A 25,080-nucleotide genomic window follows, 5' to 3' on the forward strand; every position below is an offset into this window, starting at 1 on the left:
AAAGGAACATATCTCCCCTACAACTTCTGGAGGGAGCACAGTCCTGCCAGCATCCTGATTTCAGAGTTCTGGCCTCCAGAATTGTGAGAGAACACATTTCTCTTGTTTTAAGCCACCCAGTTTGTGGCAACTTGTTATAGTTTGGTACTGGAAAGTGAGGTGCTACTGTTAAAAAACTCTAAAACTGTGGAAATGGCTTTCAAATTATATAATGGTTAGATGCTAGAAGAATTCTGAGATGCATGAGAGAAAAAGCCTAGGTTGCCTTAAACAGACTATTGGTATAAATGAGTGTTAAAGAAATTGATGATGAGGGCTCAGAAAGTGAGAAGCACGGTAGAAAATGTTTCTAGTGTCTCAGAGAATACATACATTGTCATGAACAGAATGTTGGTAAATGCGAATGTTACTTGGCTCTGCCATTGTGTTCTACCATTATGTGGACAGCGGAACTTGTAAGCAATGAACTTGAGTATTTTACTGCAGAGATTTCCAAGCAAAGTGTTGAAGGTGTAGTGTGATTTCTCCTTGCTGCTTATAGTAAAATGCAAGACAAAAGAAATAAATTGAAGAAAGAACTGTTAAGAAGAAAAGCAGCAGCATTTGATGATTTAGGAGATTCTCCATCTATCCATATTGCAAAGGATGCTAAAATTAAAAAACTCACTGTTGGAGAGAAGTCCAAGAGTGCAGCTGGACAACCTTTGGCTGAAGAGATTATTTGTGTGACTCACAGACCCACTCACTCATCTCAGCAGAAGCCAGGAACAGAAGTGGAGTTCTGTGGAGTTAAAGAAAGACCTGTGGATCTTTTGTTAACGGTGTGGACTCCCATGACATACACAGGAGACCCACAAGATTATTAAGAATGTTATATCAGCAGAAACAAGCTTGGTCTGAAAAGGACAGAGGGAGGATGGAATAAGTCTATTGGACTTCTAAAACTCAAGAGCCAGGAAATGGTTGACAGAGTTACTTGGTTGTAAACATGTGCTAGCTGTCAAGACAAAGGAGGAATGACTCTGAGGGCAGAGCCATGGGTGCAAAGGAAGAGACTGGAAGAGCAGTTACAGAGGCAGTGGGTGCAGAGGCAGAGGCCTATGAAGCTGCCTTGGGTTTGGTGGACAGAGCCTCAAGTGACAGAAAATGATTCTCAGGACTTGAAACCTAATGGAATTTACCCTGGTAGATTTCAAACTTGCTTCAGGCTAGTGACTCCTTTACTCCTTCCAATTTCTCCCCTTTGGAATGGGAATGTCTATCACATGCCTATCTCACCATTGTATTTTGGAAGCAGATGAACTGTTTTCTAGTTTCACAGGCCCACAGATGGAGGGATTTTGTCACAGGATGGATCATGCCCAGAGCCTGCCAAACCTGATGTAGATATGAGATTCAAGACTTCTGAGCTGATGATATTTAGATTTTGGTCTTAGTGTTGATTCTGTAGTGGGTTGAGACTTTTCGGGATGGGGTGAATGTATTTTGCATGTGGGACGAATGTGAATTTTGGGGGGCTAGATGGTGGACTGTAGTGGGTTCAATGGTGGCCCCCCAGGAAGAAATGTCCACATCCTAATCCCCAGAATCTATAAATATCGCCTTATATTGTAAAACATGAGATCGAATTAAGGGTCTTGATCAAATTATGTGCCTCTTAGGCACTTATCTTGGATTATCCAGCTCAGCCCTAAATGCAATCACGAGGGTTTTTTATGAAAGGTACACAGGGGAGATTTGACAGATAGAAAAAGAGGTGGCAATGTGACCACAGAGGCAGAGATGCAGCCACTAAGTCAAGGATCTCCTGGACCCACCAGAAGCTGGAAGAAGCAAGGAACAGAATCTCCCCTAGGGACTTTGGAGGACTTGATCTCAGACTTCGGCCTCCAGACCTGTGAGAATAAATGCCTGTTTTAAGCCACGTAGTTTGTGGTGATTTGTTACAGCAGACCTAGGAATCTAACAGAGTTGGAGAGCAGCTTCTTTGTTTGTGCCATTGGTCGGCGTCTCCAGCCTCCGTCAGGGACACAGGAGGCAAGAGGAAAACCCAGGGAACTCACCACCACCTCACCGCTCAGGGCCAAGGTCCCTAGCTGGTCTGCCTCCTTCTCACTGCCTTTTGGGGTCTTCTTATCTTTGTTTATAAATAACGTCCAAGGATCTCAGCTTTACTAGCAGGAGGAATAGGAAAAAAGTACATCTGCTCCACCTTTTGGAAGTGGAAGTCCTACCTCCAGAATTTTCACTTTTTCAACCAATTAGCATATTCCAGTTACATCACTCGCTTTAAACATTAGCTTTGGTGATGTCCTTCCTTGCTCAAAATTTTTCAGTGGCTCCCAAATGCCTATAAAATCAGCCCCTGACTCTTAACTCCACATTCATTCCCTCCCTAATCTGACCCCGTCCCAGCCTACCTTTCTGGTATAATGTCCCACTGCGCTCCTCACCGGTGTTTCCAAAATCACGCTTTATCAAACTCAGTTCTTTGGGATGTTAATCAATGTTACATGCACCCGGGAGAAAAAAAAAGGCTCTACTGTCAAATGAGTTGGGTAAACAGTGGATTTAGGCAGATTTAAGCCAGTTTATTATTATAGATCTTTCAGATTCTTTAATAAACCAGTGCACAAGGTGAATCTCCAAGAGGCAGTTAAAGCATGAAGCGTTTCCCAAACTTCCCTGACACAGAACCCACTGTACCGCCTCCATGGAAGGCACTCTGTGAAACTCTTCTCGTCCCACTTTCTTCTCCAACCAAACTTGCCTGTTTGTTATCATGTGAACTCACTTTGCTTTCCTGCTGTTATAGGAAGGAGCGGCTTTTGTGAAACGTCAAAGAGGCAGTGCTGGTGCTCTGGCACTGTTTGATCAGGCACCCTTCAATTTCATAAAACTTTCCATTAAAGTTGGACTTTGAGTTCAGAAGTCCCAACCAGAGGTATTATAAAAATAGACTGTGGGATTTGAGTCATGCTACAACATAGAGAATCTGCTTTTTAAATATAAATCCATTTAATAATACCGTTGGATGATACGAGGGATGGGAACTGCCCCGTCCACCCCGCCACACCCATGGACAGGGGGTGTGGGCACAGGGGTCAGCAAGCTGGTGGTTGACAGACACCTTCCTCTTCTTTCCCTCTTCTCCATGGCAGCTGGCTCCCGGGGACTCTTTGGGACCCACAGGAAGGGAGATGCTCTCCCCTCCTGGCACCCGCGACTCACTCTGGCTGGAGAGACTCCGGACGGGGAGAGCAGCACTCACCCAACCTGGCCCAAGGTCGTAGGCAGAAGGAAAACGTTAGCAGCCGTGAAATCAGAAGAGGAGGGAGGAGCGGGCCGGGCCGGGCCGAAGCCACGGTTTCGAGAGAAGCCGGATCCCGATGAAACCTTAGCTGTGAAGACAGGTGGGTGAGGCCTCTGGAGATCAGGAGGGGTCAGGAGAGCACAGCTAGCACCAAGTGCCGTTCACACTTCGTCCTGAAAGTCAGTTAGACGTGCGGCCAGTGGTCTGTGCAGCCACCGTACTTGGAGCACTTGTCTCCGCGCAGAGGCAGCGGCCGCCGTGGCTCCATCTCCCCAGACGCCGCGCTCGGCATCCACGTCTGCTGGGCCTCTGTGGCGGAGGACGTCCGGCGTGCAGACAAGCTGCTGGCACTGCCACGGAGGGCTGCACCCTCGGTCCACGGCGGCGGTCACGGCTGCTGGGGAAGCGAGGTCTCCATCTGGGTCCCGAGGACACCGGGCGCGATGCGGCGGGGCCCCGGGGGCCTCGGGCCGGGCAGCCCAGCGGGCTCGGGGCCGCCCACCATCAGGAGGCCCGCTGCAGGCTGTGCTGCTCCTCCTCCCCCGACTGCAACCAGCTCCAGTCTAGAGACTGAAAGTCAACGGGCACGTTAAAGACACCGAGGCCACCCAGGCATCTGCCTTCTTCGGGAGGCAACCAGCACCGTTTAGAAGGAAATTAAATGCCTCTCGTTAAGACAGTCTTGTTTCTGCAGGGTACCCCTGAGCTAGAGCTACGTCTGCAAAACCGTGCTGGAGCTTTTCTTCGGATGGGCTTGGAGCCCTGAGATTCCGGGAAGGCGATTTAAGTATTATTACTGCAGCTCCCAGCACCGACTCATGCTCACTGCGGGCAGCTGGTACCCTGGGCTAATCTCAGCTCTCGACTTCCAACCTCGCCAGGTGAAATGGCCTGGTCAGACTTCCTTTTCCTCTGGCAGAAGTGCAAACGGGCAGTGAAAGGATCGGAATATACACGGCTCGGAGGAGGAAGAACAGCAAGAAGAGACACAGAGAGCCCCAAACCAGAGAAGGACACTTGAATAAATAAGAAGTGATTACAACGAGCAGTATTCCCTCCGATTCTTCCCCAAAATAAGAAGTTGTGGAGACGCTAGCATGTGACCGTATCGGCAGGAAAAGGCCAAAGAGCCAAGCGAATGATTTAGCATCCTCTCAGCAACTTCAGCTTTGTCTCAACGCACCTGCATCTGGACTCGTTTTTCTTTAGGTCAGCCTCCCTACAACTAGGACTGCTAAGCCCCGAGTCCCTGAGAGGCGGGGTGGTGACGGGCTCTTGCTCTGTTCCCGGAGCCCAGCACTGCGCCCCACACACAGACGCCCGGCAATTGTACAGAAGGTGCAGCAGGGGACAGGCCTTCTCACAGTGATGCTACCTTCTTCGTAAGGATCAAGTACAGTGAGGATGAAATGAGATAATGCACATAAAGTACCTGCACACATTCACCAGTCATCAGCACTGTTATCATGGGGAATAAGAAGTATGCACTAGAAAATCCTAAGTGTACACTGAGATCGAGGAAGCACGGCATCGCCTTTCGATCTGCTTTTTCTCGTTTGCTGCAGAAAGAAAGGACGTGGAGCAGCGGGGGTTCCCACGGGCCATTACCCTTAAGCTCTGGTCCTGCTCCTTCATGGTGTCCTGTAGGGCGTTTTCCAGCTGGGCGCACAGGGTGTGTGCTTCAGCCACGAGGTCTTCACTAAGAAAAATGATTGAATTATTAGAACGTGGTCAATGTTAACTTTTCAAAAGTGTTTGCAAATATGCTAAAGAGCTTCTGGAAAGATTTTAAAAATTAAATAATTATTCTGAGGCTGAGTGTCTTAAAACACCATGTTATTGCCTAAGTGATTTCATCCGTCTAGTTAAGTGCTGTTACAGAAGCTCGAATCCAGCTACGAGCACCACTGTTCACAACGTGGAAAAGCAGCGATCCGGCTTAATACCAAAGCTCTTTCTGACTTAACTAGATTCTCTCCAAACTGCCACAATCTGAAGATCTCTCCCAAATCACCTGTTTTCCACTTTTTGAATTGGACAAAAATATACACACCATGCAATTTCCCCAGGTGTCCCCAGCTCACTGAGATGTGGGGGAAGCAAGTTCTGGGAACTGATTTGTTTACTGCGCTCTCTCCTTCTCTCTGATGAGAAATGCACGTGTCCCCCTGAGAACCGGCCGCGGTGAGAAACAGGAGAGCAGAGCGAGCCGTCTGTCCTTTCTAACCTCGGCTCGAGGGCGTGGAGACACAGACAGCGGCCTGGGCCTCCAGGACGACTTCTCCAGAGCTTTGAGGATCTCATGGAAAGAGAGTGACAAATCCAGGAGGAAGGGCCCTCGATCCCCTCCTCTCACTGTGAAGGGGGCACTGATGGAAGGAACAGAGCACAGCGCTGCCCAGACTCATCCATGGGCTACTAACCAGGCTCCAGGCTCCAGGCCGGCCCCAGAGGCCCCGTGAGAGGCGCGGGACCTGGTTACCATCCTCAAGGAGCTAACAGTAAGCTGGGGAGAGAATTAAGAATCCAAAACAGGGACTTCCCTGGCGGTCCAGTGGTTAGGACTCTGCGCTTTCACTGTTGAGGACCCGGGTTCAATCCCTGGTCGGGGAACTAAGATCCCGCCAGCCAAGTGGCAAAAAAAATAAAAAATTTAAAAAAATTAAACATAAAAAATCCAAAACAGTACAGGCTACAAACCCCCCAAGTACAGGAACAGGATTTTTAAAAACAGCTGTATTGAGATAAATTTACAAACCATAAAGTTCACCCATTTAAGGTGCACAATTCCATAGTTCGAGTACATTTATGGAGTTGTGCAACCATCCTGGTAATCCAGTTTTGGAACGTTTTCATCACCCAAGAAGAAACCTTGTACCTGTCGTCAGTCACTCCCCATTCCTGCCCCGCCCCCTGCCCTCGGCAATCATTAATCTATATTATCTTCTATAGATCTGCCCACAGGAACCGATTTTAACCATGTCCAGGAGGAGAAGGATCCCTGTGCTCGTGTGTCAGGGCTGTGGAGGAGGTGGGCGCAGAGGGAGGATGGCTCTGGGGAAAGGTGTCAGCGGAGCCAAGGTTCTGGAACTTCAGGGTGCGGGAGGGTCAGCCAGGGCTGGTTCAACAGGACTGCTCGGCCCCACCCCGAGCTCCTGATCCCGAATCTGCATTTCTGGCAAGTACCCAGAACCCACCGATGCTGCTGGTCTGGACCAGACTTTAAGACCCGTGACGGAGGAGCCAGGAGTCTGCCCGGGAGCAGTGGGTCAGAATGGGGAGGTGGCGTGAAGGCCTGAGAAGGCTCAGGCTTGGACCCCGAGGCAGCAGGAAGCCGTGGCTGGTCCCTAAATAACTTGAGGAATAACTCGATCAAAATGGTCTCCTGTGAAGACTGATTTCACCAGAGGAGCCTGGAGGCAGCACTAGGGGGGAAGCAGGGAGGGAAAAGTTCACCAGAAGGGCTCTGGGGCTCTGCTCCCAGCTCTGCGGCAGGGGTGCAGGTGATGAGTGGGGCAGGGAGAGGCCACGGGAGGGACCAGTGACACGTGACTCAGGCGTGGAGGCCAGGGCACGCCCTCAGGGACCTGGTTCTACGAGCAGACCGCGATGGGCGGACTCGCGGGAAGCGGGGACTGGCCAGCACTTCCAAGGCTCCCGTCCAGCAACGAGCAACCCAACCTCAGACGAGGAAGCCTTAGTCGGCAAGTCAGGAGGAGCTCTGAGAGCAGAACGCCACATCTGTCCCCACAGCACCTGGCAAAGGGAACAAACACCGAGGAACACGCACAGACCCGCCGACGGGTGACCGACGCGCCCTGACTCCTGCACTGGGCGCGGTGAACAGGGACGCACCTCTTCTTGACGGCCTCAGGTAAGCTGTCAGGGGCTGGGCAAGGCTGTGACAGCAGCTGGCTGGGCTGACTCAGGCGGGACGTGTTCATGCTGTCCGGGCTTCCGCTGACGGGACCTCGGACCTTGCTCTAGATGACAAAACCAGGAAGAGAGTCAGCAGTTTTGGAGCAAACAGATGTTTCAAATTTTGCATTCACACCAGGGTATTTTCTTTTTTTCAAGTTTTTTTTTTTTTTTTCGATGTGGACCCTTTCTAAAGTCTATATTGAATTTGCTACAATGTTGCTTCTGTTTTTTATGTTTTGGTTTTTTGGCTGAGAGGCACGTGGGATTTTCGCTCCCCGACAAGGGATCAAACCCACACCCCTGCATTGGAAGGTGAAGTCTTTAACCACTGGACCGCCAGGTAAGTCCCAGTCACCACACCAGGGTATTTTCTCATGAGACAACTGGCCATGAGACACAGGCTCCTCCTGGAGAGATAGGTCAACTTCGCTATTTGATGGTTTGCATTTCAGTTTAGAAACTGTTTCTGTATCTATAGGTGTGCTTTTTGGTAAAAGTTTCTAGGGGCTTCCCTGGCGGCGCAGTGGTTAAGAATCTGCCTGCCAATGCAGGGGACACGGGTTTGATCCCTGGTCCAGGAAGATCCCACATGCTGCGGGGCAACTAAGCCTGTGCGCCACAAATACTGAGCCTGCACTCTAGAGCCCGCGAGCCACAACTACTGAGCCCACGTGCCACAACTACTGAGCCCACGTGCCACAACTACTGAAGCCCGTGCGCCTAGAGCCTGTGCACCGCAACAAAGAGTAGCCCCTGCTCGCCGCAACTAGAGAAAGCCCGCGCGCAGCAACAAAGACCCAACGCAGCCAAAAATAAATAAATAAATTTATATTAAAAAAAAAAAGATTCTAAATACAGAGAGATCTGAGGGCTCTATTTCATTAGTTGGGTCGCTTAACAAACTCTTACAAGGAAATTAGAAGGCAGGTGTGTTTACTCTTTCCAAGTAGAAGACAGACACACAAAGGTCCTAAGTGACTTTCTGTGACTCGCACCATCCGCGGGACAGAAGGAGACCAAGGTGTTCTGACGCCCCAGGCTGCGGCGGCCACTCCACCTTATGCAGCCGTGCGCCCCTGATCCGTGACCAAGTCGCTCTGCTGTCACCTCCTCAACTTCCCTGCAGCCCTCACAGCGGCGGGGTCTGTCCCACCAGCTCGCTTCCAAGACACGGCTTTTACCCGGCTCGTCTCCCTTCTCTGTCCGGGGCTCTCTTTTGTGCTGAGGGTTCTCTCTGAGCAACACTCAGTGGGATTGCAGCTACGTTGAGACGGCGGGCACAGAAAGTGCGGGCTGAGTGCTGCACGGCACAGGCATGGCTCAGGCCACACGGGCACGCACCGCGGGGGCTGCATGCAGATCACCAGGAACCTGGGCGTGTGACCTCGCCTGGAAAAAGGATCTTTGCAGGTGTAGCTAAGGAGCCTGTGATGAGATCACCCTGGACTATCTGGGTGGGACCTGAATCCAGTGACAAGTGTTTTTACAAGAGATACTCAGAAAAGAGATGCAGAGAAGAGGGTCATGTGGAGACAGAGGCAGAGACGGGAGGGATGCTGCCACAAGCCAAGGAGTACTGGGAGCCGCCGAAATCGAAGATGAGGCGAGGAAGGAGGAGGGATTCTCCCCTCCAGCCTCCAGAGGGAGCCCGGCCCCGCTGACACCTTGAGGGCGGCCTTCTGGCCTCCAGGACCGTGAGAATAACTGTGATGATTTATCACAGCCACCACACGCACAAGTAACACAAGGACACAGGCGCCCACCTCGCCCCTCCCCACTCACACCAAGTCACGGAGCAGAGAAGTAGAAAGTGAGCGGCAGCAGCGGAGCGCTGGCGGGAGCCCCGCGGTCCCCACACCGGGCGCGTGGGCGGGGGCCGGCAGCACAGGGCCCGGCCGAGGGTCACTCACACAAGCGATCTTCAGGAGGTTCCAGAGCTCCTTCTGCCGCTTCTCCTGCAGCCGAACCACAGTCCTCTCGTCCTCGCTCATTAAGCTCACCACCTCCTCCACCTTGGGCAGCAGCTCCAGAGCCTTCTGCTTGCAGACCACAGTCTTGCTGTGAAGAACAAACGTGACAAGCTCCAGCGGCACGTGCGTCGCAGGAAGCAGGACGCAGCCCCGGCAGTTAAGGCTCCGCTCGGCCACTGCAGGTGGAGGTCCCGTGGGGCTCAGGTGAGTGGGCGAGGCCTCACACACAGCCCGCCGCCCCTCCTCGCTCCGCCCCGCCGGAGGGAAGGCGGCCTGATACCTGAGCTGCGTATAGATCACTCGCACTTTCTTCTCAAAGCCTTGGATTGCCTGCAGGAGCAGCCGTACCATTTCCTGACTGTCGCCATCGGTTCGCTGGTCTGCAAAGAGGGACGGGGTCGCACAGTCCGCGGGGGGCTGGCCTGGTGCCCGGGTAGCGAGGGACATGGGAGGTGGCCCACTCACCTCGGGGCTTCTCCCTCAGCCTCCGGTAGAGCTCCCGCGCCTGCTCTTCTCTGAAACACACGAGACAGCAGCTTCGTCAGCATCGAGCAGAGGTCAACAAGCTCACCTGAAGCGCCGGGGCCAACTCCTGCCGGCAGCACTACTGATTTCTAGAAGCCAGATGGGCAGCACATCCCGACTGGAGCAAACGATCGTTCCTGGTGATGTTACAGGTGAAATCCATGACAAGGGAAGGCTCGCCTCATTATCAAAACTCAAACACCTCCAGAATCTTCAGGACAGGAGTCTCCTCTGAATTCCCTGCCCGCCCGGCTCCTGCCATCGGGACTCTGGGTGCGGTCTGTTGCTGGACCTGAGCCCGGAGAACGCGGCCCCCGAAAACTCAAGCCCAGGAGCAGACACAGACGCCCTCCCAGTGCCCCTAACACAGTGAGACGGGCTGACATTTTCAGGGGTGACTTTCGTTTGAAAACCAGAGGAGAATAAAGGGTTAAATGACTTGAGAAAATATGGACTACAAATAACTAAATTTCTGATGTTCGGCGTCTGGTCCTAAGAATCCTAGTAGAAGCATCAGAGGACACAGCTGAGCCCCAAGAAGGTAGCTCCTGAGGGGCCCCGAGGCTCACCTGCCCCTCCTGTCCGCTCCCAGGGCTGCAGGCGGGGCTGCTCTGCCTAGGCACCCCCCTGCCCTCCCCCCCCCCCCCCGGAGCCAAGGCCAAGTTCCTGATCAAGACTCAGATGAGGTTTCCACATCCCACCTTCTAAGACTTGCCAGGCTCCTCCCCTGTTCTACTTTCTGCTCCTCGGGCTACGCCGAGTGAGGATGGGCTGGGCAGCCCTGGCGTCTAATCTGATACTTTGGTCAAGCAAAGGCTCCTGGGACGGCAGCCTCCATAGTTCACGAGCCACCGCTGGGGGCGTTATCTGAACTGGTCCCCGTAACTGTGAGGTCAGACAGCGCTTCTCTATCCTGTGAGGCTCAGAGTGACGGAGGTGTGTCCGTGCTCATCTCTGCACGTGCCGAGATGACCCCCCAGGGGCCGAGCTCTGGGGGGAGTGGGCCCATGGGGCTCCACTGGGACCGCACTCGAACCAGCCCGACACACACACTCATACCCACACACACAAAGAGAGAGACACACACACACACACATTCCCATACAGGCCCACTCTCACACAACACGCACTCACACACATATACATGCACGCACACACACACGCTCACATACAGACTCACTCTCACACAACATGCACTCACACATATACATGCACACACACACTCACAGGTCGTCCAGCGTCCCGCCCTGCTTCCGGCCCATGGGGCTGCGCTGCAGGTCCACGATGTCCGTCTGCAGTGCCATCATCCGCTCCACCAGGTGCTTCACCTCGTTCTCCTGAAGGAAGAGCGGTGCTGAGGCCAAGGACGCAGCGAGAAACTCCTGAGACACGGGGTTCTCGGGGGAGCCCTCCGGCCCACCGCAGACCCTCAGCTGACCAGCCGGAAGGGACACGGACTTGGAGCCCTGCAGTCGGATCTGGGGTCGGCCACCTGCCAGCTGCGTGGCCCTCAGGCAGGTCACCTGACCTTGCGCTGCGGTTTCCTCCACCGTGAACTAGGCTCTCAAAGGGTTGCGTTAGGGTGAGAGGAGACAGAGCAGGTGGGGGCCTGGCCTGGTCCTGGCGTGGAGAAGCGGCTGGGGCACATTCTCTTCTCCAAATTCGTCCATTATCTCAGGGATTACACCCACGAGTGCCAAGACTGGGGGTGCGCTCGTGTCCCTGTGGTTGAACAAGGTACTGCCGATGGACACCCACCTTTAAGGAGGCACATCGGTACTGATTTATAGAAACAGATGTTAAGACACGGAGGTGAAACTCCCTGCCCAAGTTCACAGGGAAAATGGTGACAAAGTCCAGGAAAAAGCCTTGGAGTCCACAGTCTTGCATTTGTGTGAGGTCTGCCACGTCACACCCTGGCCTCATAATCAACACTTTTCAGTGGCATCTGATTTACACTGTCCTAAGACTTGCCCTTTAGACCCATTCTTTCCTGGGGATTTCATGTCCCAAGGAGGTTAGGACAACCTCCGACAAGACGGCGTGTTGCTCCTTCATCCAAGGCCCCTTCTCGTGGAAAGAGGACACTTCACGTCGTAATCCTGACTCCAATCTGTGCAGGTCCCGGACCTGCCACGGCAGGGCCCCCTGCACTGTCCCCCACCCCCTGCCTCTCCCCCTCTTTCCAGCAAGTCCTAGCTGAGGGCAGATAGTTGGGAGAGGAAAATCTCATTTTCGACATACAAGCTCAACCGAGCGCGCAGTGAGAAAGGGGAGGACGGCAGTGAAAGCCTCGCGCCCTCAGCCGGGCTGGGGACCCCAGGGCGCCTCCTACCCGTCCACAGAGCTCCACGGCCTGCTCCATCTCCCTCCAGGCCAGCAGCAGCTTGTCTGACGCTGGAAAAAAATGGAAGGAAAATAAATTAAAAGCAAAACGAAAACATCCCCAAACCAAAACAGAAAACAAGCGATTCAATGGCAAGGGGACAAAAGACACCTCAGAAAGAAGAGGAAAGGGACGCTCTCTCGAGACTCATCGCAAAGCGTACACTCACTGATCCCAAATTCCTTCTGTTCACTGTACTTCTCCAGGTCAATCTGGATGCTGGTTTTAAAGAAATCCAGCTTGGCCTTGAGCTGCTGAGACATAGAGGCCATGGAATTCTTCATCTTGGACAGGCAGCTGTTGTTCCGGAGCAGATTCATCCTGCAGGGGCCCCGAGAAACAGAACCGTGGGGCGTCTCTGGCGTCCAAGTACCATTTCCCGGACAATAACAAAACCACCTCGAACACCACGGCAGGCCCCTGCTATAATTAGCATAACCACAACAAGAGCAGCCACCTATAACCGTAACGACAATCTCCTGGCCCTCAGCAATGGCTGAGGTTCTGCTCCCAAACTGGAATTAGGCCAAGTACCACACGAAGTGACCCAAACCAGCCACAACCCGGGGAAAGAGTCAGCCCGGCCTGGCAGGACGGTCAGGGGAGGGCGGCCGACCCACGCCGCAGCGAGCCCTTCCGCGGTCCCGGTGCTGCCCTCCGTCCGGCAGCCCCGCCCCGTCTGCGCCCCTGTGCCACCCGCGGACCACACCGGCCTGGTCAGGTCTGATGGAGCCTCCCTCCGTCCCACCCTTCCAGACTAGCGTTCCACTGCTTGCTCTCCCAGTGGCCACCCCCGGGCCCTCGCCTCTGCCACCGTCCTGCGGCCGGGCCACCGGGCAGCTCTGAGCAAGCGAAGGCGAACCACCGGGCACGTACATGGCGGCGCGCTGGCCCTGCTGCAGGCGGCCGCAGTCCTCCTTCAGGGCCTGGATGCTGTGCCAGACCTGACCCCACACCTTCCTCAGCTGGAAGAACGGGAGGCTCCTCTTGGGCTCTTGCACTGCCAGAGACACACACGACCATCAGGGAGCGGTGCCTGCGACGGACCGCCTCCTGCCCGCGGGGCTCGCAGGCACGTCTACACTGCTCCATTATGTAATGCTCTGCTGCTGCACAACCGTGTCGGGTGCTGGGCCTGGTTACGGTTGCAGACATTTTTGTGCCCTGGTAGAGCACAGGCACGTCAAAAGTTACAGACGCACAGAACACCCCAGAAGGTAGACCCAGGAGTCAGGCAGCAGTGGTTCCCCTGGGGAGCCGGGGAGACGGAGGCACTTACTGCCTACCGTACAATCTTTTTGATTTTTTGGTATCGCATGCACGTATCAATTGTTAAAATATGAAGACGACTTCAAAAATCAACAAAATGGTCACGTGGGTCAAGTTCAGTGGCCTGTGGGCAGTACCGTCTGTCCTCTGTTTAAATGAGGTTGACATTAATTGAAGATGGATGTCCTTTCCTCTCTTCACCTGGGCTACTCCTCGCGGGTGCAAGTGAGGAAGGCTGCCTGAGGGCCGGAGGGACTCATCTTCTCAGGGGGGGCCCCTCCCTCGGTCCAGGGCTCTCCCTCGGTCCAGGGCTCTCCCTCCAGCCTCGTCCCAAGCACTGTAAGTAATTATCTTTTAAAAGATCACGCTGTTCTTACGGATACAGCTGACGCTTTCAGGCTGGGGCCGTGGGGAGATCTGGGTCTCATAGGCGACCCTGCTGTTGTCAAAGAGGAAAACGAGATCCATGTCCAGGGTGCGGCCCTCGTTCAGCTGCAAAGGGACAAGAGCAAAATGAGGCCTCGTGGACCCAGCCCCTCCTTTTCTCAAGCAACAACGGGGGCAGTCTTCAGAGGGTCCCGACAGCACCGTCCTCAGAGAGCAGGTGCCGGGCGCCCACCGAGCCTTTCCTAGGGGCCGCGGCCTCTGCTTCCCTTGGCTGTTCCTTTTACACTTATTCCCAAATGCAAACCTTATCTACAACTTACTCTGTTCTGTTTTATTCTCTGATTGTCTTTATTGTGCAACTTAGATGGTTTGTTTTACTGTCCAGTGACTCTCTCTCCTGCGTTAACTTTCCAGCTCTTTCTGTGCAGCTATCAGCATGCTTCTGCACACACGAGGTGTGTCAAAAATAGTTTTGGTTGACTCGGAAAAATGAAGCATCACTTTGGCAGCAAAGGCAAAAGAAAGGCACTCCCAGTGGTCTGGAAGGAACAGGTGAAGCATGGGGTGACTCAGATCTCCTATCAGGTTCACGGGATCTCGCATTCCAACCTCAAAACAGGCAGGTGCCTGCCCTGCGTGGTAACAGACTGCCTGGCACGACGGAGTGGGATGGGACGGGCGAGCAGCTTCCCGGGGTCGGGTGGGGCTGGGGCGCCTGCAGGAGGCCGGTCTCACCTTGCCGTCGGAGGTGCACTGAGCGGCGGGCTTGTCGGGGGTCAAGGCCAGACCCGCTTCCTGCAGCAGCTCCTGGTCCTCCTCGGGGATGCCTGTGTCCTGCTGGATCCGGGCCTTCAAGCTAGGCAGACTCTCGTCCTCTGCCACGGGGTAGGTGTGAATGGTGCCCGTGACCATGTTCAAGACGTGAACCAGCTGCGACACAACCCAGGACAAACCACTTGACGGACTCCCGCCTGCTGGCCCGGATCCCCTGCCACTCCCCGCACCTCCCAGCCTCCCAGAGGCCCGGCCTGGGGAGGAAGGCCAGCGCTGGGCCACACACAGGAGGAGTCTTCCCACTCCTGTCCGGCCACAGCTACGACCTCGTGACCCACGTTGGTCAGCAAGGGGTCCCATCACCCTCTCACACGGAGACGCCCTCACGGGAGCCTGCGTTTGCCCACTGGTCGGGCAGCCCACAGCCCGCAGGCTCACCTTCAAGTTTAAGATGTCGTCCAGGGCCCTGAAGCAGCCATTGGGCCCGTAGACGGGGTCGGTGCCCCTCTGTCGGGGGTGCCACATCAGCATCAGCTGCAGCCACTTCTCCAGCCGCTGGGCCAGGACGCTGAGAAGAGGGGGCCATGCGCGTGCGTGTGGGCCCAGAGCCAGCCTCAGGGCCCCGCGTGGGAACTGAAAGGCACTCACACCTCACACGCACGTGACCATCATGCGGACGGGGCCAGAGTGATCCCTGAGGATGAACTAACCTAAGGAAAGACGAGCCTTTCCAACAAAACGACTCACTCAGGCGCTCAACACCCCCCCCCCCGGATCCGCGCCAACACCCTCACATCAGGGCTGTCTCAGCAGATGGCTGTGCAAGAACCTCAGGGAGCTTTCTATGTGCTTCCCAGGCCCGCCCCACCTCAGGAGAACGCCCACACGATCCAGACCTCTCGCTGCCGATTCGCTTAGTCGGTCGCCCCGGGGACCCCTCGCGGGGTCCACACGACAAAGTTCTCACTTCTCCCGGCCCGGCGGGGCCCCGCCGGCACCCTCAGCGGCCCTCGCCGTGCCCCCAAGAAAGCCCTGCAGAGGCCAGCACCGCTACGAGCTGCCGCTCCTGGGCCCCCCCACCCCCCATCTTTCCCATGCCTGTCCTGCACGTCTTTCCAGATCCTTCCAGAAAGTTCCAGCCCGCCCAGTCATCCCGCGCAGCTAGTCCACTCGGTATCTCTCTCCCCATCCTCCAAACACTCATGGTCACTGTGCTCCGTGCTCCTCAGCTGTGTGTGGCCGCCTGGCAGCTTTCCTCTGTACTAGCCCCTAATTCTGATAGGATTACCTGACTGCTCATATTCTGGCTCTAAGACCAGACGGCAGTGCCGTTCAAACGGCAAAGGTTTGTTTGTTGACAGTAATACACAATTAGGCTGCAGGCAAAGAGAAATAAAGCGTAATCCCCTGGCCGTCAAAGGCTTACAGCTGACCAGAAGGTAAACCCTCTGCAAAACCAAATGTCACGTGATGTAGAAGCTTCTTGGAGTGATGAGAGGTACAGACAGATTGCTGTGTGAATTTGGGAAGGAGATAACTTCTAGATGGGGTCGGGGGGAAGGCGTTCTAAGTTTAACACTGAGATGGATTATGCCAGGTGCCGGCCACAGCGGGACGTCCCCACGTCAGAGCTACCAGGACGTCTGCTCTGACCTCCACTTCTAAAAAAGGAAGGACATGACGCGGAGGGGAGGGCCTGGGGCCGTACCTGTTGAGGTTGCTCGGTTGGGGTAACGAGCTGGAGAACTTCACGGCTCCGTTCAGGTCCTCACTCACCACGATGTCCATCTCACTCTTCTGCCGGACTTTGGAGTGCCTGCGAACGCAGGGCCTGGTCCATCACGCCGCTCGTGATGACCCTGCGTCACCCAGCAGCCAACAGCCCCTCTACACCGGTAGCCTTCCACTTGACAACCGGACGGGATGCCCCCGGGTCGCTAGCTAACCCCTTGGGATGCCGGCCAGTGCGTCTGCATCCTGCTAGGATGCTTCTCTGAGCGTTTAAGGCCGTCAGCACTGCCCGGTGAGTGTCACTGACCTTCAGCCTTGTCCTGCTGACTCCTGGCCTCACCCTGGCTCATCCTTATCTTTCTTCTACTTTTCATCGAACACCAAACTCTCACGTTTTGGTAGAGCATGAAATTAGGACGTGCACACCAAGATTACTGCACAAGGATCCTGTTCACGTGAAACCTGCAGGCACCACACACTTCCCTCTTAATGCGTGTGGCTAAGCGTTACTTCTGATGGTGAATGAACGGTTACATTTCCCAACCTAGAGACCCTTTTGATGTATCTGAAATAGTATTTGAAGGAAGCAAACTTTTACACTGGTTTCAAATCTTCTTGGGGACAAGGGTGATGACATAAGTCTGAATAATGCTTCATAGATAATCAAGCACTGACTGCGAACACGCCCTTCTCTGCCCGATGACCCCATGTGGTAGATGGTTTTCAGCCAACCATTCAGTGGTGAGGAAGTGAAGATCAGGTGACCTGCCCAAGGTCACACCACCGGGGACTCAGATCCAAAGTCTGGTGCCCCTTCTACTCTGTCTAAATGCCTACATCCTTCCTTTTCAAAAACACGTAAGAAATTCAAATGAAAAATGCTTTAGCCCTGAAGCCTCACTGGCAAGGGGTGACCCGGACCACGTGGAGCACACGTAGCCTGGAAGAGCTGGGGTCCAGCTGGAACCTGCCTGCTCTAAGTCAGGCAGTCATTACACACAATGGGATGGTCCTCGGACAGAAACTCGGTCTGTCAACGGGAAACTATATAGATAAAGAAAAGGACACAGTAAGTGAAATGCTTACTGCTTAGGCCGGTCCTAAAATGTACTTCACAGTAGCTCAGTGATAGGATAGTAAAGCTCAAATTGCATTTGTCCTGAAATTACTATCTACCTGCCACCTGAGATGAGAGTGAAATTGCTAAAGCTGCCTGAGGCATTACAAGGCAGACAAGACAGGCACGTCTCACAGCTACTGGGTTTCAGAGATGTCCGCCTGCAAGTGGTCACCCGGCCTCCCGGCTCCGTACAGGAGGCTGGCTCTGAAGACAAAAAACTTACTATGAAGATGCCAGGCCATTAGGGATAGCTTCAAATAGCATTTCTTCTTCTAGTTCTAATGGACTTTAACTCATCTTGTTATAAATAATGGAAACGCTCGACATTTGAACTGAAAAAAACGCAGTAATTCCTTGGTTAGTTAAAAACGCTATAGATGTACAGACATTTAAAGTTTTTGTCATGATGGTTACATGATAAGGTGTGACTCTCATGTAATGAGCTAATTCAACACTCCAGAACCCAGCTCAGGAGCGCTGCCTCTTCTAAAGTCAGTCCCCACAGGAGGGCGCTCTCTGCCAGGTCACCCGGCTCCTCAGGAGCTGGGACCGTGCCCGGCGCATCTCTTCCAGTGTCTGGCATGTGAATGGTGACTGAACTGGACCGCGTCACACAAAACTACTCTTCTGGAATTGATTTCAAAGGCTACATCTTACTCTTATAAATAAACAATCTCATGATGTAAGTACCTGTCCCTTGAAAAAGTCAACGTTTTCGCTATTTCCAGAAAGATACTGAGAAACGTGACAACAGCCATTGCGGACCCACAAAGGGGCAGCTTCGTACGTTCCTGGTGGAAACGTTATTTATACAAACTTTCTGTGGAGCAATTTGTTAGTGCACATGGAAGACCTTTAAAATGCGGATAATCTGATCTGTTGATCCCATTTCTAGGAATTTATCCCAGGGAAATAACTGCGGACATACAAGGATTTCCCTACAATGATGTTATTCTTGGTGTTATTTTAAGAAGTAAAAATTATAAACCACTGATTCTTCCAGTAATGGGGAGCAGGTTAAACCAACTACAGTGGAACAGCAAACAGATGTGACAAAGACCATGGAAGAACAGAAAGCATTTTCAGTAGCAAGTCTGAAAGGCAGGTTCTATGAGAGTATGCATGGTAACCTACTTTGTTTTTTAAATAAACACAGGCACAATGAAGAATCTGGAGACACAGAGATATGTTCACAGCAGTCGGAGGAAATTCTCAGTGTAAAAATCCTGGAAGAGCACGTACAGGGCAGTGTGCGTATTACACTGTCACTGAGGTAAAATGCGGTGGCATACATAAATGAGTTAACAAACAGGTACATGCCCATTTGCTTGTACACGTACAAGACATCCTCAGAGGTGGACCCAAAATCAACGGGACCAGATGCCTGTGGGGAGGAACCACGACTTTTCACTTTTATGCTCTGAAGTTTGAACCACATGAACTTACCACTGCTCCAAAAAATAAAAACTGGAGATAAAAAAATAATGTTGAACAACAGTCGCATCATTTCAATTAGTGTGTGGTCTCTCAACCTAACTGATTTAGGGGGGTGTTAGTTTTTAAATGATGCATTTCAGTAATGGTTAACTTTTATGTATGCAATGAACCACACGTTAGTATTATAATCAGAAAAGAAGTTTCAAAATATAAAGTAATTTTTAAAAACTTAATTGTATCCTTTGACTTGTTTTATTAGAAAATCTCTTTTTGGAAATGTATTCAGTTCACATTTTAAGCCACTTTTTGATGCTTTTAAAAACAGTAAAATTTGTCAACAGTAAATTTTCATGTAAATACAGCTCATAATTTGTCATGTGAACATGCTGTTTGTTTACTAATGCACAGCGTTTTCAGTGTAAGCGTACACTACACACACACTCTGTAAACACAATGACCTCCTGCCCTGCACAGAGCAGGCATTTACACAGTACTGGATTTAAAGCTGTTAAGGTTCAGAATCCAGGTTGACACTTAACAACCTTCCATCTTTCCAGGCTTCTGGAGCTCAGACTGCCCATGTGCCAGGTCTTAACGGGACTTCCTCCGGGCAACAGGTCACAGGTGTCTCAGGCCCAGCCTGGGGCGCCCAGTGAGACAGGACAGGCAAGGTGACATCTGACAAAGACAGGGGGACACCGCCCCCTTCGGGCGGCCGGCCCGCCCCGAGCCCGCACTCACCACTGCACGGGCTGCCAGTTGGGCAGGAAGGGCCGGAAGCCCGTGATACACTCGAAGGCCAAGGTGCCGAAGCTCCAGTAGTCCACGGTCACCGTGTACTTCTGCTGCTCCAGCAGCTCAGGGGCCTGCGGTGACAATGGCGGGACATACCTCAGCTGCTCCCCATCCGAGGGTCTACCATGGAGCGGGCCACCCAGCCTCTCATCGTGCCCTGTGCTCCCTGGGCCCCGCTCCAGGTGAGGAGGAGACCACGTGTTCAGCAGGTGGTGCCTAGGATCTCTCTGGACCTCATTCAGTCCCGGTGCTGAAACAAGGGCCTGGGGGTATTTTAGGTGAACCGGAGTGCAGCGTGTACCCTCTTCCCAGCACTGTGCAGGGAGGGGAAGACAGGGCACGGACAACAAAGGGGAGCGATCCCGGCCATGCACACGCGTTCGCAGCGCACGCACTGCGTGCCAGCCGGTCCCCTAAAGCGGCGAGGTCCACAGCATGCGGTCGGACAGCGGGACACGGCATGCCAGCCGGTCCCCTAAAGCGGTGAGGTCCACAGCATGCGGTCGGGCAGCGGGACGGATCGTTGCAGTCAGGTAGGAAAGGCCAGATACGTGGCTGCTGCCCAAGCAGAGAGGCGGGGACGACCGAGGGAAGCTTCCCGGCGCAGGTGGGATGGAACGGCTCAGAGTGCCTCAGGGCAGACCGCGCAGGAAGGACCATGACAAGCGAAGGCGTGGAGGCAGGACTGCGCCCGGGCTGGCTGGAGGCATGACACTCATGAAGGACCACGGAGTCCAAACCAAGAGGAAACACGTGGGGACGCAGAGGTCAGCCTCTGTGTCCGGTTACGGACGCAAGTCTGAGGCCTGCAAGCGACAATTTGGCCGCGCACCCTTGTCAGAGCCTGGGGTCCTCGCTAACTGCTGCCGAGCCGACGAGGGGGCCGCAGGACACCGGGCAGGAGCCACAGGGCCACGCTGCGTGGGCACACGTGCTCAGTCACAGCCGCGAGTTCCCGCTCTGAACCCCCTACCCCCCAGGGCAGCTGATGAACCGGCAGGCCACTGCCCGGTTGCGGGGTTAGTGGAAAGTATGGGTACACACTCAAAAGGACCTCAATAATGGCTTTCTCTCTTTCTGTATAAGAGCCACGTAGGATAATTAAGCTCGTCGAGCCCAGTGGCTTTCAACCTTTTTTTTGTTTTTCTTTTTTAAATTGTAGACTCCTTTAATCAACATGTACTGGCTATCATCTGCAAACAATCTACTACCGAGTCCTGCTGGGTCTCTTCCAGGCACTTCTTGAACCATCCTCTACATCCTCAAGGCCCTCCACCAGCTCGGACCAGCTCAGCACAACAGCCTCCTTACCACTCACCCACTACCTGCAATTCACCCTCCACGCGGTACCAAGCGTGGTCTCTTCAAAAGGTAAACCCGATCCCTCTCACACTTAAAAACCTTCCATGTCTCTCCAGAGGTTTCAGGATAAAGTTTAAAATCTCTAACCCAGCCAACAAGGCTGTGAATAATCTGTCCTCTATCTCTCTCTCCAGCCTCAACTCGAGATACCCTCTTCCTTCTTCTCTGGTTCCTGCCACACCTTCTGGTCTCCCATGTCCTATCCCTTTACCTGGAACTTCCTCTCTCTCCCCCTCCCCCAGTCCCCCTTTCCCCCCCTCATCCTTCAGGTCCCAGACCAGGCTAGGTCTTCCTAAAATATATTCTCCTAACACCCTGCACTTTCCCTTTGCAGTACTTAACACGATTGTAATTTCTTCATTATTTATGTTATCAGGGTGATGTCTGCTTTCCTCCTAAACTCTAAAACTACACTTGACCAATATTTCTTGGATGAATGAGTGACTCAAATAGAACCGCAGTATTAAGACCAAATAACAAAAAGAAAGGGTGGGAGCTCGAAGCTCAGCCCTCTCCTCCATGGCCCCTGAGACGCCGCGTGGAAACTGAGGCCCCCTACAGACCAGCAAGAACCTGGTTTAAACTCTGTGTCCTCAGATAAAATACTGCAGCATGAGAGGTTATGGGACTCGTGCGAGGGCCCAGGAGCAGAGTCCTTTTGATATGAGAAGACGACCACGTCCCTCCGTAAGGCCTCTGCTGGCAAAACGTGCTGACTTGAATGGATTATGAGTCTGACCTCATACAACAGTTCCTAGGCATCCAGGAAACATCCAAAGAGCCAGCAAACTTAGATGGCAGAAGGCAAGGATGGAGGAAGAGACCCACAGACACGGCCATCAGACAGAAACTGACACACAAACATGGAAACCCCGTCTCTTACCAGGTACTGCAGGGTCCCCACAAACGAAGTGCATAGACTGCCCTGGTCCAGCTCCTTGGCATATCCTAGGTCAATAATTTTGTGTATTAACTGAAAAAAAAGGGAGGAGGAGAAACCTGATGGTTATGAGAGTGCACTGTCCTTCACGAATTCTGAACGTCTCTGTTAGAGCAGAGGATATTTCTGAATTCCCAATCCTAAGACCCTAAGTTCCAAAGGACCACCAAATACACAGGAGAATGCCCTAGACATGGTAGATTTGGGCAAAAGGAAACAATGTAAAAACGCCAGGCACATGTTCCCCCTTGCTCTGCGACCAACTGCCAGAGGAAGGTCAAAATTAGCAGACCACGCACCAGCCCTCAGGATTGCTAAACCTAGACGCAAAGGAGGACCAGGCCAGTTCCTTCTCAGTGAATACCTTTAATTCTCAAATCTTAGAACTGGCAGGAATGAGCGTGAACTGGGCCAAAGGTGAGAGCTAGGACAGGCATGGGTCACGCCTAGGATGCTGGAGGAAGCTGCGTGGAAGAGATCAGACGGTCCGGGAGCTGAGTTACTGCATTCCACTCTGCTGAGCCCCTGCCCGTCACCCAGCTGAACAAACAAGGCCAGGAAGAGCACAGGGCCGAGCCCTGCGGGGAGGTTACCCCACACCTGAGCAGGGGGCCCCGGAGAAGGTCCCTGAGAGCTCTGGGGAAACTGCAGGCTGGACCAGGCCCCATGGGCAGGTGCCAGCTCCAAATGCCTCCTCTCGGCCACGTCCAGAACCAACTTATAGATGGTCTCCCTGTTAGCTTCAAAAGCTGAGGCTCTCAAACAGAGGGAAAACAAAAAGTCCACTTCCAAGAAGTGCAAGTCCCAAAGGCTGGGGGTGTCAGCTGGAAGACAAACATTATTTTTCTTATCAGATTCCTGCAACTTGGATGACTAACAATGTGGTCCATTCAAACTTGCCTCAATCTGCGAGAACTTTTCGCTGAATTTCGTTCCAAATCAAAAAGCATTCCCAGAGGATCAAAGCAAATATGTGAGCAAAGGAACGCAAACACACAAAGCGGGCTCCTCCCCCGCCCAGCTGCCACCCGCCCTCCCCAGGCCCTGGAGGGTCACTCACTCTCTGCTCCCCTTGCTGCAGGACGATGTTTTCTGGCTTTAGATCCCGGTGGATGATCCTGTTTTCGTGAAGGTATCGAAGTGCAGAGGCTGACAGGGTGGAAAGGGGAGTGAGTTTTCGTTAAGCCTGGACAATGCTTTTCACTTGGCATCGCCTACCCAGTGAAAGATGATTACCGCGTGCCCCCGACACACACCCTGACGCGGTGCAGGGGATCGCAGTGGAGGGACGGGGCCCGGCACACACCCCTCCGGTGAAGGGAAGGGGACCCGGCTACGGGAGCAGAACTTGGACCAGCACCAGAATCTGCCTCGTTCACGCAAAGAACTCTGAGCCTTCCACCCACGAGGTCACCAACTCCAGTCTTGAGTGGCGGTTCTCAAGCTGCGCTGCCTGGGCCTGCAGCGTGCACACTTGTTAGAAATGCAAAACCCTTGGGTCCCAACCCAGACGAAGTGAATCAGAAACCTGGGGTTACCCCACAATGTGTGTTTCACCAGGCCCTCCAGGTGATGCTGATAAAGACTGAGAAGGGGAACTTCTCTGGTCTAGAGGCTCAAAAGAAATCTAAATTCTGCTGGGCAGGTAAGGGAGAAGGGCCCTCTGGACAGAGAGCACTTGGTCATCTGATGTAGAGTCCGCAGGGCAGAGGTGGCTCCAAGGAAGAAGCGGGGGGCTCTGGAAGGAGAGAATGGGGGCGCCTTCAATACATCTGACAGTCCAACGTGTGCCTGTTACGCGCCCCGTTCTCTGCTGGGTTCTGAGGGACATAAAATCAGGGAGGACATGGTCCCCAACTTTAAAGGGCTCAGAATCTAGCTGGCAAGGAAGGAGCCTGAACAACCTGGCTGTGAAGTCACTTGATACCACGGCTTCTGCCGTGAAGAGCAAACATGATGATGCGACTGACCCAGGACGGCCAAGGCTAAGACTCCAAGCAGGACGTGATTTTTACCCCTAAGAGAGGTTTAATAACTTCAGCAGAAGTCCTAACAACCTGTACTACAAAAGAAGAAAATGAAGAAGTATTGGAAAGAGATAAAATCACCTTTATTTGGAAATGATCTGACTATATGCCAGGAAGACTCAACAGACTAAAAACTGGGAAAAATTTAGTAAGTTGTCTGGAAGCAAAACAAGTATATACAAATCAATAGTTTTTCTCCCTGTCATAGATCCAGTTGAAAGGAAAAAGAAAATAAAATCCCATTCACATTAGCAACAAAAATTCTAAAACACCACACGATAAATTCAGCAAAAAAAGTAGTGTCATGTGAGGAAAACTATATGGCATAAAGAAAAGCAATACAAATAACATAAAGAGGTTTTAAAAATTTATGGCAACTACGGAAAAGAGTACGGAGGCTCCTTAAAAACCTAAAAATAGAGTTACCATGTGATCCAGCAGTCCCACTCCTGGGCACTTACCCGGAAAAGACAGAAACTCTAATTCAAAAAGATTCATGCACCCCAGGGGACTTCCCTGTGGCGCAGTGGTTAAGACTCCGTGCTCCCAGTGCAGGGGGCCCGGGTTCGATCCCTGGTCAGAGAACTAGATCCCACATGCATGCTGCAACTAAGAGTTCACATGCCGCAACTAAGGAGCCGGCGAGCCACAACTAGAGTCCACCTGCTGCAACTAAGACCCGGTGCAACCAAATAAATTTAAAAACAAACAAAAAGATACATGCACCCCAATGTTCACAGCAGCTTATATACAATAGCCAAGACATGGAAATAACCTAAGTGTCCACTGACAAACGAATGGATAAAAAAGATATGGTACATATATACAATGAATACTATTCACACATAGAAAAGAATGAAATAACACCATTTGCAGCCACATGGATGGAACCAGAGATTATCACAGTAAGTGAAGTAAGTAGAAAGATAAAGAGAAAGATAAATATCATATGATATCACTTATATGTGGAATGTAAAAACTTATTTACAAAACAGAAATTGACTCACAGACATGGAAAAGAAATGGTTACCAAAGGGAAAGGCAGGGGAGGGATAAATTAGGAGGTTGGGATTAATAGATACACACTACTATATATAAAACAGATAAACAACAAGGACCTACT

General features: G+C 52.6%; 1 protein-coding gene across 4 annotated transcripts in view; it reads right to left on the reverse strand.

Annotated features, from left to right (window-relative positions):
• Nucleotides 1–2,570: 2,570 nt before the first annotated feature.
• The window catches only part of IKBKB (inhibitor of nuclear factor kappa B kinase subunit beta), a 48,948-nt gene continuing 26,438 nt past the window's right edge, over nucleotides 2,571–25,080 (reverse strand). For 2 of the 4 annotated variants that reach the window (XM_082444322.1, XM_082444323.1), the window contains exons 6-22: nucleotides 22,991–23,079; nucleotides 21,874–21,963; nucleotides 19,575–19,699; nucleotides 16,254–16,361; nucleotides 14,984–15,113; nucleotides 14,507–14,701; nucleotides 13,762–13,876; nucleotides 12,992–13,115; nucleotides 12,279–12,436; nucleotides 12,065–12,126; nucleotides 10,957–11,066; nucleotides 9,670–9,719; nucleotides 9,485–9,584; nucleotides 9,145–9,292; nucleotides 7,169–7,296; nucleotides 4,922–5,012; nucleotides 2,571–3,883 (exon numbers count right to left, since the gene is read on the reverse strand). In XM_082444322.1, the coding sequence (XP_082300448.1) occupies nucleotides 3,818–3,883; nucleotides 4,922–5,012; nucleotides 7,169–7,296; nucleotides 9,145–9,292; nucleotides 9,485–9,584; nucleotides 9,670–9,719; nucleotides 10,957–11,066; nucleotides 12,065–12,126; nucleotides 12,279–12,436; nucleotides 12,992–13,115; nucleotides 13,762–13,876; nucleotides 14,507–14,701; nucleotides 14,984–15,113; nucleotides 16,254–16,361; nucleotides 19,575–19,699; nucleotides 21,874–21,963; nucleotides 22,991–23,079 (1,889 nt within the window). In that variant the 3' untranslated portion in view covers nucleotides 2,571–3,817. Of the gene's footprint in view, nucleotides 3,884–4,921; nucleotides 5,013–7,168; nucleotides 7,297–9,144; nucleotides 9,293–9,484; nucleotides 9,585–9,669; nucleotides 9,720–10,956; nucleotides 11,067–12,064; nucleotides 12,127–12,226; nucleotides 12,437–12,991; nucleotides 13,116–13,761; nucleotides 13,877–14,506; nucleotides 14,702–14,983; nucleotides 15,114–16,253; nucleotides 16,362–19,574; nucleotides 19,700–21,873; nucleotides 21,964–22,990; nucleotides 23,080–25,080 lie in introns of those variants that run through there. The other 2 variants (XM_082444324.1, XM_082444325.1) reach the window with 2 other exon arrangements.

Source organism: Balaenoptera physalus, assembly GCF_965194825.1.
Source record: "Balaenoptera physalus genome assembly, chromosome: 21".
In the NCBI taxonomy this organism is placed as follows: Eukaryota; Metazoa; Chordata; class Mammalia; order Artiodactyla; family Balaenopteridae; genus Balaenoptera; species Balaenoptera physalus.